The 16,229-nt window shown below is 37.5% G+C and overlaps 1 protein-coding gene across 3 annotated transcripts in view; it reads left to right on the forward strand.

Annotated features, from left to right (window-relative positions):
- The window catches only part of SESTD1 (SEC14 and spectrin domain containing 1), a 140,616-nt gene that overhangs the window by 96,592 nt on the left and 27,795 nt on the right, over positions 1-16,229 (forward strand). For all 3 annotated transcript variants that reach the window (XM_045066621.1, XM_045066619.1, XM_045066620.1), the window contains one exon: positions 11,116-11,238. In XM_045066621.1, the coding sequence (XP_044922556.1) occupies positions 11,116-11,238 (123 nt within the window). The remainder of the gene's footprint in view (positions 1-11,115; positions 11,239-16,229) is intronic.

Raw genomic sequence — 16,229 nt, forward strand, 5'->3', positions numbered from 1 at the left:
ACCACTTCCTCATATCAGGGAGATCATATGATAGTTGTCTTTCTCTGCTTGACTTTTTTCGCTAAGCATGATATGCTCTAGTTCCATCCATGTTGTCGCAAATGGCAAGATTTCATTTCTTTTGATGGCTGCATAGTATTCCATTGTGTATATATACCACATCTTCTTGATCCATTCATCTGTTGATGGACATCGAGGTTCTTTCCATAGTTTGGCTATTGTGGACATTGCTGCTATAAACATTCGGGTGCACGTGCCCCTTTGGATCACTACATTTGTATCTTTAGGATAAATACCCAGTAGTGCAATTGCTGGGTCATAGGGTAGTTCTATTTTCAACATTTTGAGGAACCTCCATGCTGTTTTCCAGAGTGGTTGCACCAGCTTGTATTCCCACCAACAGTGTGGGAGGGTTCCCCTTTCTCCGCATCCTCGCCAGCATCTGTCATTTCCTGACTTGTTGATTTTAGCCATTCTGACTGGTATGAGGTGATATCTCATTGTGGTTTTGATTTGTAATTCCCTGATGCCGAGTGATATGGAGCACTTTTTCATGTGTCTGTTGGCCATCTGGATGTCTTCTTTGCAGCAATGTCTGTTCATGTCCTCTGCCCATTTCTTGATTGGATTATTTGTTCTTTGGGTGTTGAGTTTGCTAAGTTCTTTATAGATTTTGGATACTAGTCCTTTATCTGATATGTTGTTTGCAAATATCTTCTCCCATTCTGTCAGTTGTCTTTTGATTTTGTTAACTGTTTCCTTTGCTGTGCAAAAGCTTTTGATCTTGATAAAAATCCCAATAGTTCATTTTTGCCCTTGCTTCCCTTGCCTTTGGCGATGTTCCTAGGAAGATGTTGCTGCGGTTGAGGTCAAAGAGGTTGCTGCCTGTGTTCTCAAGGATTTGATGGATTCCTTTCGCACATTGATGTCCTTCATCCATTTTGAGTCTATTTTCGTGTGTGGTGTAAGGAAATGGTCCAATTTCATTTTTATGCATGTGGCTGTCCAATTTTCCCAACACCATTTATTGAAGAGGCTGTCTTTTTTCCACTGGACATTCTTTCCTGCTTTGTCGAAGATTAGTTGATCATACAGTTGAGGGTCTATTTCCGGGCTCTCTATTCTGTTCCATTGATCTATGTGTCGGTTTTTGTGCCAGTACCATGCTGTATTGATGATGACAGCTTTGTAATAGAGCTTGAAGTCCGGAATTTTGATGCCACCAACTTTGGCTTTCTTTTTCAATATCCCTTTGGCTATTCAAGGTCTTTTCTGGTCCATATAAATTTTAGAATTATTTGTTCCATTTCTTTGAAAAAGATGGATGGTACTTTGATAGGAATTGAATTAAATGTGTAGATTGCTTTAGGTAGCATAGACATTTTCACAATATTTATTCTTCCATTCCAGGAGCATGGAACATTTTTCCATTTCTTTGTGTCTTCCTCAATTTCTTTCATGAGCACTTTATGGTTTTCTGAGTATAGATTCTGTGCCTCTTTGGTTAGGTTTATTCCTAGGTATCTTATGGTTTGGGGTGCAATTGTAAATGGGATTGACTCCTTAATTTCTCTTTCTTCTGTCTTGTTGTTGGTGTAGAGAAATGCAACTGATTTCTGTGCATTGATTTTATATCCTGACACTTTACTGAATTCCTGTACAAGTTCTAGCAGTTTTGGAGTGGAGTCTTTTGGGTTTTCCACATATAGTATCATATCATCTGCGAGGAGTGATAGTTTGACTTCTTTGCCGATTTGGATGCCTTTAATTTCCTTTTGTTGTCTGATTGCTGAGGCTAGGACTTCTAGTACTATGTTGAATAGCAGTGGTGATAATGGACATCCCTGCCGTGTTCCTGACCTTAGCGGAAAGACTTTTAGTTTTTCTCCATTGAGAATGATATTTGCGGTGGGTTTTTCATAGATGGCTTTGATGATATTGAGGTATGTGCCCTCTATCCCTACACTTTGAAGAATTTTGATCAGGAAGGGATGCTGTACTTTGTCAAATGCTTTTTCAGCATCTATTGAGAGTATCATATGGTTCTTGTTCTTTCTTTTATTGATGTTTTGTATCACATTGACTGATTTGTGGATGTTGAACCAACCTTGCAGCCCTGGAATAAATCCCACTTGGTCATCGTGAATAATCCTTTTAATGCACTGTTGAATCCTATTGGCTAGTATTTTGGTGAGAATTTTCGCATCTGTGTTCATCAAGGATATTGGTCTATAGCTCTCTTTTTTGATGGGATCCTTGTCTGGTTTTGGGATCAAGGTGATGCTGGCCTCATAAAATGAGTTTGGAAGTTTTCCTTCCATTTCTATTTTTTGGAACAGTTTCAGGAGAATAGGAATTAGTTCTTCTTTAAATGTTTGGTAGAATTCCCCCAGGAAGCCGTCTGGCCCTGGGCTTTTGTTTGTTTGGAGATTTTTAATGACTGTTTCAATCTCCTTACTGGTTATGGGTCTGTTCAGGCTTTCTGTTTCTTCCTGGTTCAGTTGTGGTAGTTGATATGTTTCTAGGAATGCATCCATTTCTTCCAGATTGTCAAATTTGTTGGCGTAGAGTTGCTCATAATATGTTCTTTGTAATAGTTTGTATTTCTTTGGTGTTGTGATCTCTCCTCTTTCATTCATGATTTTATTTATTTGGGTCCTTTCTCTTTTCTTTTTGATAAGTCTGGCCAGGGGTTTATCAATTTTATTAATTCTTTCAAAGAACCAGCTCCTAGTTTTGTTGATTTGCTCTATTGTTTTTTTTGGTTACTATTTCATTGATTTCTGCTCTGATCTTTATGATTTCTCTTCTCCTGCTGGGCTTAGGGTTTCTTTCTTGTTCTTTCTCCAGCTCCTTTAGGTGTAGGGTTAGGTTGTGTACCTGAGACCTTTCTTGTTTCTTGAGAAAGGCTTGTACCGCTATATATTTTCCTCTCAGGACTGCCTTTGTTGTGTCCCACAGATTTTGAACCGTTGTATTTTCATTATCATTTGTTCCATGATTTTTTTCAATTCTTCTTTAATTTCCCGGTTGAGCCATTCATTCTTTAGAAGGATGCTGTTTAGTCTCCATGTATTTGGGTTCTTTCCAAACTTCCTCTTGTGGTTGAGTTCTAGCTTCAGAGCATTGTGGTCTGAAAATATGCAGGGAAAGATCCCAATCTTTTGATACCGGCCGAGTCCTGATTTAGGACCGAGGATGTGATCTATTCTGTAGAATGTTCCATGTGCACTAGAGAAGAATGTGTATTCTGTTGCTTTGGGATGAAATGTTCTGAATATATCTGTGATGTCCATCTGGTCCAGTGTGTCATTTACGGCCTTTATTTCCTTGCTGATCTTTTGCTTGGATGATCTGTCTAGTTCAGTGAGGGGAGTGTTAAAGTCCCCTACTATTATTGTATTATTGTTTATGTGTTTCTTTGATTTTGTTATTAATTGGTTTATATAGTTGGCTGCTCCCACGTTGGGGGCATAGATATTTAAAATTGTTAAATCTTCTTGTTGGACAGACCCTTTGTGTATGATATAGTGTCCTTCCTCATCTCTTATTACAGTCTTTGGGTTAAAATCTAATTGATCTGATATAAGGATTGCCACTCCTGCTTTCTTCTGATGTCCATTAGCATGGTAAATTCTTTTCCACCCCCTCACTTTAAATCTGCAGGTGTCTTTGGGCTTAAAATGAGATTCTTAGAGGCAACATATAGATGGGTTTTGTTTTTTTATCCATTCTGATACCCTGTGTCTTTTGATTGGGGCATTTAGCCCATTAACATTCAGGGTAACTATTGAGAGATATGAATTTAGTGCCATTGTATTGCCTGTAAGGTGATTGTTACTGTATATTGTCTCTGTTCCTTACTGATCTACCACTTGTAGTCTCTCTCTTTGTTTAGAGGACCCCTTTCAATATTTCCTGTAGAGCTGGTTTGGTGTTTGCAAATTCTTTCAGTTTTTGTTTGTCCTGGAAGCTTTTAATCTCTCCTTCTATTTTCAATGATAGCCTAGCTGGATATAGTATTCTTGGCTGCATGTTTTTCTCGTTTAGTGCTCTGAAAATATCATGCCAGCTCTTTCTGGCCTGCCAGGTCTCTGTGGATAAGTCAGCTGCCAATCTAATATTTTTACCATTGTATGTTACAGACTTCTTTTCCTGGGCTGCTTTCAAGATTTTCTCTTTGTCACTGAGACTTGTAAATTTTACTATTAGGTGACAGGGTGTGGGCCTATTCTTATTGATTTTGAGGGGCGTTCTCTGAACCTCCTGAATTTTGATGCTCGTTCCCTTTGCCATATTGGGGAAATTCTCCCCAATAATTCTCTCCAGTATACCTTCTGCTCCCCTCTCTCTTTCTTCTTCTTCTGAAATCCCAATTATTCTAATGTTGTTTCGTCTTATGGTGTCATTTATCTCTTGAATTCTCCCCTCGTGGTCCAGTAGCTGTTTGTCCCTCTTTTGCTCATCTTCTTTATTCTCTGTCATTTGGTCTTCTATATCACTAATTCTTTCTTCTGCCTCATTTATCCTAGCAGTGAGAGCCTCCATTTTTGATTGCACCTCATTAATAGCTTTTTGATTTCAACTTGGTTAGATTTTAGTTCTTTTATTTCTCCAGAAAGGGCTTTTATATCTCCCAAGAGGGTTTCTCTAATATCTTCCATGCCTTTTTCGAGCCTGGCTAGAACCTTGAGAATTGTCATTCTGAACTCTAGATCTGACATATTACCAATGTCTGTATTGATTAGGTCCCTAGCCTTTGGTACTGCCTCTTGTTCTTTTTTTTGTGGTGAATTTTTCTGCCTTGTCATTTTGTCCAGATAAGAGTATATGAAGGAGCAAGTAAAATACTAAAAGGGTGGCAAGAACCCCAGGAAAATATGCTTTGACCAAATCAGAAGAGATCCCAAATCGTGAGGGGGGAGAAAGGGGATAAAAAGAGGTTCAAAAAGAAAGAAAGAAAAGAAAAGAAAAAAAAAAGAAAAGAATTTTAAAAAGAAAACTAATAAAGAAAAATATAAAAAAGAAAAAATATATATATTAGATAAACTAGTTTAAAAACGTTAAAAAAGAAAAGGGTAGAAGTTAAAAAAAATTTTAGCAGAAGAAGAGAAAAAAAAATGAAAAGGAAAAAAATTAACTGCAAGACTAAAACAATCACAGGGAGAAAGCCATGAGTTCCATGCTTTGCTTTCTCCTCCTCTGGAATTCTGCGGCTCTCTTTGTTATTGAAACCACACTCCTTGGTAGGTGAACTTAGTCTTGGCTGGCTTTCTTGTTGATCTTCTGGGGGAGGGGCCTGGTGTAGTGATTCTCAAGTGTCTTTGCCCCAGGCGGAATTGCACCGCCCTTACCAGGGGCTGGGCTGAGTAATTCGCTGGGGTTTGCTTTCAGGAGCTTTTCTTCCCTGAGCGCTTTCCGTAGAGTTCCAGAGGATGGGAATACAAATGGCGACCTCCTGGTCTCCAGCCCGGAGGAGCGGAGAGCCCGGGGCCCCTCTCCTCAGTGTGCCCTTAGAGAACAGCGTCTAGTAACTCCCGTCTGCCTGACCTCCAGCCGCGCTCTGAGCTCGCCGAGCCTGTGACCGGTCCAAGGTAACACGGAGCTCTGAGGTTACTGTCGGCTCTGTCTCCGTAGCCGGCCCTCCCGCTCCAATACCCGCAAACTCTGTGACACTCAGACACCCCCGATCCTTCTGTGACCCGCGGGACCTGAGGCCACGCTGACCCCGCGTGGGCTTCTCCCCGGTTTAGCCTCTGGAGCGATGTCCCAGAGGAACAGACTTTTAAAAGTCCTGATTTTGTGCTCTCTTGCTCCGCCACTTGCCAGGAGCCGGCCCCTCCCCCTGGGGTCTATCTTCCCGTCCCTTTGGATTCACTTCTCCGCCAGTCCTACCTTTCAGAAAGTGGTTGTTTTTCTGTTTATAGAATTGCTGTTCTTCTTCTCTTCGATCTGCCGATGGATATGCAGGTGTTTGCAATCCTTAGATAAGCTCTCTAGCTGATCTCCTGATAGTCTCAGCCTGCTACTTCTCCGCCATCTTGACTCCTCTCCATATAACACATTATTAATTAATTAAAAACTTTTGAGATGCTCTTATTTCATCCTTAGTTTTAGAATTTAGATATTTCTAGTAAAATAATTATGTTATTTAAAATACTTACAAGCCAGAGCTCCTGGGTGGTGCAGTCTGTTAAGTTTCTGACTCTTGCTTTCAGCTCAGGTCCTCATCTTTGGTTTGTGAAATGTCAGGCACCATGCTGAGCCAGTGTCTGCTCAAGACTTTATCTCCCGGGGCGCCTGGGTGGCTCAGTGGGTTAAGCCGCTGCCTTCTGCTCAGGTTATAATCCCAGGGTCCTGGGATCGAGTCTCGCATCGGGCACTCTGCTCAGCAGGGAGTCTGCTTCCCTCTCTCTCTCTCTCTGCCTGCCTCTCCTTCCACTTGTGATTTCTCTCTGTCAAAAAAATAAATAAATAAAATCTTTAAAAAAAAAAAAAAGACATTATCTCCCTTGTCCCCTGCCCCTTCCCGCACACTCTAGGGCTCTCTCTCTCAAATTTGTAAATCAGTAAATCTTTAAAAGAAATAGAACACTTGAAAGCCATTGTGTATTTGTCTTTATATCTTTAGTCATAATAAATAGCAATAGTTGAGGCTTGAATTGCATAAAGGAAATGGACAATGGTTTCAAAATGTTTACATAAGCTTCCTTAAAACTTATACTTTTTATTTCCATTTTTCCCCTTAAAGATTTTATTTATTTGAAAGAGAAAGAAAGAGAGCATAAGCCAGAGTGGCCAGGGGCAGAGGGAGAGGGAGAAGCACATTCCCCACTGAGCTTGACAAGGGGCTCAATTCCAGGACCCTAGGTCACAACCTGAGCAGAGATCCCAACCTGAGCCACACGGGAGCCCCCACTTTATATTTCCATTTGAAAAAATGTTGAATAAAACAGTTCAGGGACTTCCTTAAGAAGCTCAGGATCTTACTGTAAAATGCAGGTGTGAGACAAACTTTATAAAGAATGAATGGACACACATCAGTAAGAAAAAGGATAAAAACCAAGTGGTCATTTAAGTAGATGCAGAAAAAGCATTTGACAAAATACAGCATCCATTCACGATAAAAATCCTCAACAAAGTACGTCTAGAGGAAACATACCTCAACATAATAAAGGCTGCATATCAAAAACTCAACAATAAACATCATAGTTAAGTATGAGTGCTTTTCCCCTAAGATCAGAAACCCCAGTGGTCCAACAATCAGACTATTGGGTATTTATCCAAAGAATATGAAAATGCTAATTCAGAGCAATACGTACATCCCTGTGTTTATTGCAGCTTTATTTACAATAGCCAAATTATGGAAAGAACCCAAATGTACATCAACTGATGAATGTATAAAGAAGGTGTGGTGTGTATATATATACAATAGACTATTACTCATCCATCAAAAAAATGAACTTTTGACATTTGCAACAACATGGATAGAGCTAGAGAGTGTAATGCTAAGTGAAATAAGTCAGAGAAAGACAAATATGATATGATTTCACTTACATGTGAAATTTAAGAAATAAAACAAATGAACGTAGGAGAAAAAAGACAAGTCAAGAAACGGACTCTTAACTATAGACAACAAACTGATGGTTACCAGAAGGGAGATGGGAGGTGGGTGAGTAAAACAGTTGATGGGAATTAAGCGGCAGGCTTATCATGATGAGCAGTGAGTAATGTCTAGAAATGTTTAATCACTCTATTGTTCACTTGTAACTAATATGACACTGCGTGTTAACTATACTGGAATGAAAATAAAAAGCTTAATACTGAGTGAATAGATAGAAGGAGCTATGCTTTTCTCTTCAAGAAAGTGGGAAAAGCAAAGAGAGTAACAAATACTAGTATTTATCTATTGTGCTAAGTGTCTTACATATAATGACTGGAATAATCCTCCCAGCACCTTTGTATGGTAGGTAGCATTAACACCACTTTAAAGATGGACAGACTAGTCTTAAAACTGGTAGGAGCAGAACCAGAATTTAGAATTGGGACTCGTGCCCAGTGTTTTCTTATGACTGTGAAAGAGTGATCCTTTCCACAGGCTAACAGAAACAGAATCCTAGGACTCTGCCCTTCCAAAGATAGCTAATACAAAGTTTAAAGGGGAAGACTAGAGATGCTGAGGAGCCAACCTTTGTATTCCAAAGAACACTTGACAGTAAGGGGTTGCAGATTAATTTAGGACTGCGAAAACAGCCAAGAAAATTAAAGCACTTAAGTCTATTCCAGTGAATCCAAAATAATACTTTGGCTTTTTTTGTTTTTAAATTTTTGTACTATATTATTAAAGCCTTGTAAAGAGAAAGTGGAAGCTGAGAATATATTAATAGATAAGAAGGTAGAAGATAAGTGGGGAACTAACTTGAAGGGATAATTTACTAAAGATCTTAAACTTTCAGTAGCCAAACATTTGCAATGCATTCGGTATACTAATATTGAAAAGTACACCTGAAGAGGTTTCTGTTTTTCAATTTGGCAGAAGGTGTTTTGTTGTTGTTGTTGTTTTTTTAACAGTCTTTATACTTTATTCAGAATTCCTTAGTTTTTACTTAATGCTATTTTTCTTTTCCATGACTCCAAACAAAATATCACATTACATTCCATATTAGCTTTATTTATCTTACTCCATCCCTTTGGCAGAAGTTTTTTAAAAGCATTAGACAGTTTGTATACTTTACAGAGGTTTCTCAGTTAAAACTTTCATTGCTTAGATGTTCATATAGAAAAAGGTGGGTTTTTTTAATAATCTTTTGGTTTTTTTTTTTTTAAGATTTTATTTATTTGACAGACAGAGGTCACAAGTAGGCAGAGAGGCAGGCAGGGAGGTGGAGAGAAGTAGGCTCCCTGCTGAGCAGAGAGTCCAATGTGGGGCTCGATCCCAGGACCCTGGGATCATGACCTGGGCTGAAGGCAGAGGCTTTAACCCACTGAGCCACCCAGGCACCCTGAAAAAGGTGTTTTAGAGAGCAATTTTTTAATGTGTACTAACATTATATTGTCATTGAATTCAGATCTCTACTGAAAATCTTTCCTAGGGAAACAATACAGAATTAGCGAAAAAAAAAAAATAACTACATATGAACTTCTGTCTCTCTATATATCCTAAGTTTATATTTAGGGTGTGTGTGGGGGTATATTTGTATATATGTATATATATTATATATATATAAAGTAGCTGTTGTAGATATACAAATATATATGTATATAGGTTGGTTGATTAGTTGGTTAGACAGATGACAGGGAGGGAAGAAGGCAGTCAAGTTTTGCCTTCTTAAAAAAGAGGTTTGTAACTATTGTAAATTATAACTGTAGCCACATAGAAAATCATTATAGTTTTATAGTGTAATGTTAAGTGAAAAACACAGGATAGAAATAACTGTACTGTAAGAATTGGCTGTAGTGCTTAAATCTGGAGTAATGTGAAAATGCAATGCGTGTCAAAAAATAATGGAAAGAAATAGACATGATTTTTCCCTATGATGTGGTACTTTTATATAACTACTAAAAATTCCATGAACTATTAGATTTTTAAAGGAATATATTTTAACCTGATAATAATAAAAATGCAGCATGGGTCTGTTATAAAGTTCTGAGTTAAGCCTGTGTATCCACTGGGTTATAACATTATGCTACGGACATACCCTCATTTGCTTCTTACCAGCAATCCTAAGTTTACATTTTAGGGCCTAACCATACATCTGTTGTTGAATTCCTTATTTTAATTCAGTAACAAGTAAAATTTGATAATATTTTTTCTGTTAAAATTACTTCACTGTGTCCATGTAGTTTTGTAGTGTGTGTGTGTAGGGGGGGTGGGTAGAGAGTTAGAAAAACTCTTTCTGCATGAGGCTTTGATCTTTGCTTAACTGTCTAGCTCTGTTTCCTTGAAAACCTATAAAACTTGGAATGTCAACTACTGCTTTTATAGTAAAAATTATTCTGGGTCTGGACTAGGAGAACTGTTAGTACTTGATGGAAGGCATAACTTTGAGCATCCTTGAATTCAGAACTTCTGTAGCATGCATGAGCACTGTGGATTCTGGAGTTTTGATACCAGAGTCTTCCCTAAATCTGTCCCATATGGATCTCATCACCTCATGCCTGAACTGACTTGGCAGAAGAAGAATGCCTCATGCTGCTTTGCTAACCTCACATCCTGCTGAGTGGTGCCAGTGGGACCTCAGATGGTATGTGGGTCTGCAGATTTTAGTTCATCCTAAGACCCCTAGAAGGTATTGCTGTAGTATAATTCTACAGTTAGTTTGTAATTTTCAAAGTGACAAAAGTAGCATTTTAACTTCATATTAGTTAATTACTTAGTCCCTTTAGTTTTATCAGTACTTTGAGAAGAACATTTGACTACGAGTCTGGAGACAGGGATTTTAGTCCTAGTTTTTTAATAATGTATTATATTACCTTAGGCAGGTCAGTTAATCTTTGAAATTAAATTTTCTTAAGTGTTAGATAAGAAATTTGACCAGTATCCTTTCTGGTGTCTCTTCCAATGCAAAATCCAATAGTTCTTCTATTTTCTTTCATTGTAAGTTAATTTTTAATTTTCTTTTATGGAGAGCATTCCAGATTTCTTTTAGCCTGGCAGATGATCAGAAAGCTGAAAGCCTAAGGTGCTACAGTGTGCATTCTTTCAAATTTTGCTTTTGGAAGAGTTGTCACATTATAGCCACGTAATTAGAAAAGAAACATTTACTGCCTTTACAGTAGAATTTAAAGAATTTAAAAATACTTGAGGAACTGGGGTGCCTGGATGGCTCAGTCGGTTAAGCATCTGCCTTTGACTCAGGTCATGATCTGGGGTCCTGAGATCAAGCCCCACATTGTCGGGCCCTGTATCATTGGGCTTCTTGCTCAGCATGGAGCCTGCTTCTCTTTCTCCTTCTGCCTGCTGCTCTCCCACTTGTGCTTTCTTTCTGCCAAAGAAATAAACGTAAAAATCAAAAATTAAAAAAAAAATTTTGAGGAGCTTTGGGAGGAGAAAACATTGAATGTTTGAAAAGCTTTTCATTATTTTAAGATTTTGGTCTCAACTTTCATTTATAGGTTGTAAACTGGCTTGAAGGCCCTGGATCAGAACAACTACGAGCCCAGTGGGGGATTGGAGACTCCATCCGAGCCTCCCAGGCCCTACAGCAGAAGCATGAAGAGATTGAGAGCCAACACAGTGTGAGTCCCTCTCCTCTGCAGGTTACAGGCTGTTGTTACTGGGCATAATTAGGAGCCTGTGTGGTGCTAAGGGATAAGTTGCTATAAACTTTGGTATAGGACATAAAGTAGAGTATGTTTAATATTTAGAGGCCATAAAGAACATTTTGACCATTTAGTATGTATTTATTGGAAGTTTGGTTTTGCTTTGCCTCCAGTATAGTTTATATATTTCTATAGAAACAAATCCATGTGAAATTTTTAAAAATTACCATGACAGAATAAAGAGTGATAGTGCAAAAATAGAACCTTCGTCTGCAGTCCTGAGACAGAAATTATAATCCGTAAATCCTCAGAGGGAGGCTTGCTTGGGATGTTCATGCTTTATTAGGGAGAGTACAGTACAGTTAATGCCTGAGAATAATTGCAGAACTGTTGCATTAATCACAACTAATTGAGAGTGAGTGCAGAGGGTGCAGGATATTTTTCCATTCTTTGTGCATTTAGGGGCTCCCACTTGTAATTCTGAAGAAGATGATCAAACAAATCAGTTATAAAATTAGAAAATGATCTGTGGGCAGATTATAGATAATCATTCAGGAGGGCTTAAAATTTAACAACTTGTGTATGGAGGAAGTTGATATATGTTAAGCTCTTGCTCTGTTAAAGTTAACTCTTCATTATTGAGAAAGTGATCATCTGGGGGTGGGAGGTTGGGGTACATGGTGGTGGGTATTATGGAGGGCATGGATTGCATGGAGCACTGGGTGTGGTGAAAAAATAATGAATACTGTATTTCTGAAAATAAATAAATTTATTTTAAAAAAAGAGAGAGAGAGAAAGTGATCATCTGCTTTGTGGATCAATTAGTTCATCATTTTTCCCCCCCAGTCATATTATTTCTGATAGCAATTTAAATAGGTTGACTAGAAAAGTAGAAAAATAAACAGATTCATTAATTTCTATCTCCTTAGATTATCTGGCTTAAAAAAAGCGATGAGTTTACACACACACACACACACACACCATTCAACCTTGCATTTAATATGAAGAATAAAACATCTTTCCCATAAATAGGTAATAAAAGAAGTTAGCCTTCCCCTCAAACAAAAGCAAAAACAAATCCAGATGCTCAGAAGACACTCTGATTGGATTTATGTGTTAATTGAGAAAAAAAGTCATGTGTTCAGATGAATCCCGATCACTAGGCTCTAAATGCACAATAATGGAGAACTAAAAAAAATTGTTCAATAACAGTTTTAAACTCTGGGCCCAGATAAGATTTATGTATTATGTGAACATCTAAGTTTTTCTTTTCCCTTTAAGTTAAAGGGAAGTGGTAGTTAAAAGTTGAGTAGTATTAATAAATGTATATTTTAACTACTGTTTACTAAAGATATTTTAAACAATATTTGACATTATTTTCCTCTTTTATATATACCATTCTGTTCAGTTCCTTATATTGTTTTCTTTGTAATATTCCCCAGATCAGCTTTAATAATATGTTGTATTGGCAGATAAAATATATACTGTACTCTGTAGTATCTGTAATCTAGCTGAGAGAATAATATGGAAGAGATATCACAAGATTTGGATTTGAAATCATCTAAAGATTGTATATTGTCTGCAGTTTTCCTAATTAATATTCTTAAGAGATTGATTGATAGATAAAGAGGGAAGGGGAAGAGGGAAGGACAAAGGGAAAGGAAGAGAGAATCTTAAGCAGGCTCCATGCCCACTGCAGAGCCCTATGCCATGCTTGATCTCACAACCCTAACCTGAGCCAAAAATTAAGAGTCGGGTGTTTAACTGACTGAGCCACCCGAGCACCCCAGTACTTATAAAAGATTGAAATGAAATCTTATGAAATCCTATAATTGAAAAAAATCTGTATATTTTATTCATTTCACAGGGTCCAACATAATGCTTTTTCCTTTTATGCTAATAAAATATACTGAGTAATTTGTATTTAACTTCTAACTCCTGTTCCTGAGGTTATAATCTTTTATTGTTCTTGGTACTTTTTATTTTTATTATTTTTTAAAATTTTATTTATGTATTTTTAAGATTTTATTTAAGGGATGCCTGGGTGGCTTATTCGGTTAAACGTCTGCCATGGGCTCAGGTCATGATCCCAGGGTCATGGGATTGAGCCCCATGTCAGGCTCTGCTCAGTAGGGAGCCTGCTTCTCCTTCTGCTTGCCTCCCCACCTGTGTCAAATAAATTTTAAAAAAATCTTTAAGGATTGTATTTATTTATTTGAGAGAGAGTGCACACACTTGCGCACAGGGTGAGTAGAGAGGAGCAGAGGGAAAGGATCTCAAGCAGACTCTACACTCAACCTGCCACAGGGCTGGATCTCAGGATCCTGAGATCATGACCTGAGCCTAAACTGAGAGCTGGAGCTTAACCCAGGCGCCTCTCTTGGTACTTTATAAATAACGTAATTCTTTTGATATTTTTGATACTGTTGTGACTTATTTGAACCCTGTGGATTGTTCTGGAGCATGTTACTATAGGGTAACAATATCCTATAGTCTGTACCCCCCTTTCTTAAAAGATTGTATGTATTTAATTATTTATCAGAGAGAGCATGAGCATGTGTGCACAAGAAGGGGAGTGGCAGGCAGAGGGAGAAGCAGGCTCCATGCTGAGCAAGGACACTGATGCAGAACTTGATCTCAGGACCCTGAGATCATGACCTGAGCTGAAGCCCACACTTAGCCAACTGAGCTACCCAGGCATCCCACTATTTTTGGTTCTTGAAAACAGTATTTGCTGTAAAATATTGTAGACTTCCATCTAGAGGATTTGGTTATGAAGGTATCCCCAGAGTCCTTTATGTAAAGATACGTGACACTTGAGGGCCCTAAAGACAGGATTTATCTGCATTATATTATTTTTTAAAGATGTCAAGAGGAATAATTATACTTTGAAGTTAGATTATGTACCTATTATAAAGAAATTCACAAAAGGAATTGAAAAACATCTTTTATGTTGCATACAGTATGGATGAAATTATAAATAGTATACATAGAGATTCTTGTGTTTAGATTTTTATTTTTGTATTTTTATTTAAAAAGTTTAAAAATCAATTTATTTTACTTATTTTTTTAAAATATTTTATTTATTTGAGAGAGACCTCTGTAAGAGATAAATACAGCATGAACTGGGGTTGGGACAGAGGGAGAGGGAGAAGTAGACTCCTTGCTCGATGTGGAGCTCCATCCCCGTACCCCAAAATCATGCCTGCAGCCGAAGGCTGACACTTAACCAACTGGGCCACCCAGGTGCCCCTAAAAATTAATTTAAATGAAAAAATTATTTATGGATAGCTCTGTGTGTTCAGGTTTACTTATAATGTGAATAAAATTTTAGAACTTTTGAATTGGAGAGGATCTTACAGATTCTTCTAATGTCATCACCTTATTTTTATATGAATAAACTGGGAGAGAACATTTTTCGGTCACTGGGTAGCTAGACTCGGTTGAAACACCAGTCTCTTCATACTCTTGGAGTTCTTTTTCCTCTCTCTGTTTCTCTGTATTTCTCTCTCTCTTTCTCCCTTTTTATATTTTTCTGTCTCTGTCAGTCTGTCTCACCTGCTTACTGGCTAGCTCGCAACGAAAGCTACTCATGGATGTACTTAAGATAATAACATTTTTTTTCCTTCCTATACTCTTAATATTTGAGGACATATGCACATATATTGTTTGCATTCATGGACCTGGTGCTTCAGAGAAAAGAGAAACGCTGATGGTTTATGGATTTCATTTCTTTAAATGATGTATGTCAGTTTCAAAATTGGGAGGTGGGGACAAATTGAATGGGAGTGTAGAAGAAACAGAATTGGTCAGGAGTTGATAGTTATTGAAGATGGATGGCACATGAGATTCATTATACTGTTCTTTCCACTTTTGAATAGTTTGAAATTTTTCATTTTACAAGGTTTACAAATGAGAATTGCACTGTAACCAATAGGTGGCACTACATTGTTACCTTGAGAATAGGTTGATTCAGGATGAGTATATTAGCTTATGATGTTCCAATATTTTATTAAAAGCTTTTCTCTTTGTAAAAAGAGGAACGCTTTAAAGCATATGTTAGAGTTGTTCAGGTCTTAATGAAATTATGACAAATTTCTGATATATTGATTGGTTAATAGGTATAGAAATTAACATACCATTTTGTGTTAAATCACTCTGTCGAGTATTAAATTTTAGATTCTTATAAAAGCATAATCTTAAAGCTAAAAATAAACCCAAATTTATTAGAATATTTAGTTTTAATATACAGAAAATGAAAATATTACAAATATGTAGTTCTTTGTCAAAAGGAAGTTTGCTTTTTTAATATGAAGGAGGTAAGCACAACAAAAAATAACAAGATATAAGAAAAACGGTAATAGTAACTTAAAGTACATTTTAATGTGTTTTAGTTCAGTAATCAGATTTTTTCTTTTGGGCTGAGGTAGGTGGTTGTTAGGGAAAACATGTCATAGGACTGTGCAGAAGTATAAATCTCTGAAGCTTTAGGATTCCGTTCGTATCTCCCATCTCACAATGCTGACTTTTGGTCTTCAAAGAGAACATTGTTGTGTCATGCCTAATAGTAAGCAGCAAAACAGGTGTGCATGAAGGGTCAAAACCCATCTCTCACGAACATACTGACCTTAATCAAGTGATCTGGCAGTGTTTCTTTCCTTCTAGATTAGAATTCCTGTGTCTTGGTTTGAGCATAAATACCCATTATTTCAGCAGCTGTGCATCACCACCAGTTCCTGCACTATTCCATTGTCAATCGAGATGACTACCTCTGTCCTACCATGTGAGCATTCAAGCTCATTTCTTACCTACCGTCTAAATACAAACTGCATGTCTTAGAATTGATTTTTTTCCTGTGCAGTTAAATGTTCATAAAAGGTAGGCCCGAGGATGGCCAAAACTGAACTGAATGGCAGCCTGTTCAGCTAAGGTTCTATAAATTTTATATTTTCCTATTTCCTAGGAAA

This window comes from Mustela putorius, unplaced genomic scaffold (assembly GCF_011764305.1).
Source record: "Mustela putorius furo isolate JIRA1106 unplaced genomic scaffold, ASM1176430v1.1 tig00003869_pilon_pilon_pilon, whole genome shotgun sequence".
Lineage (NCBI taxonomy): Eukaryota > Metazoa > Chordata > Mammalia > Carnivora > Mustelidae > Mustela > Mustela putorius.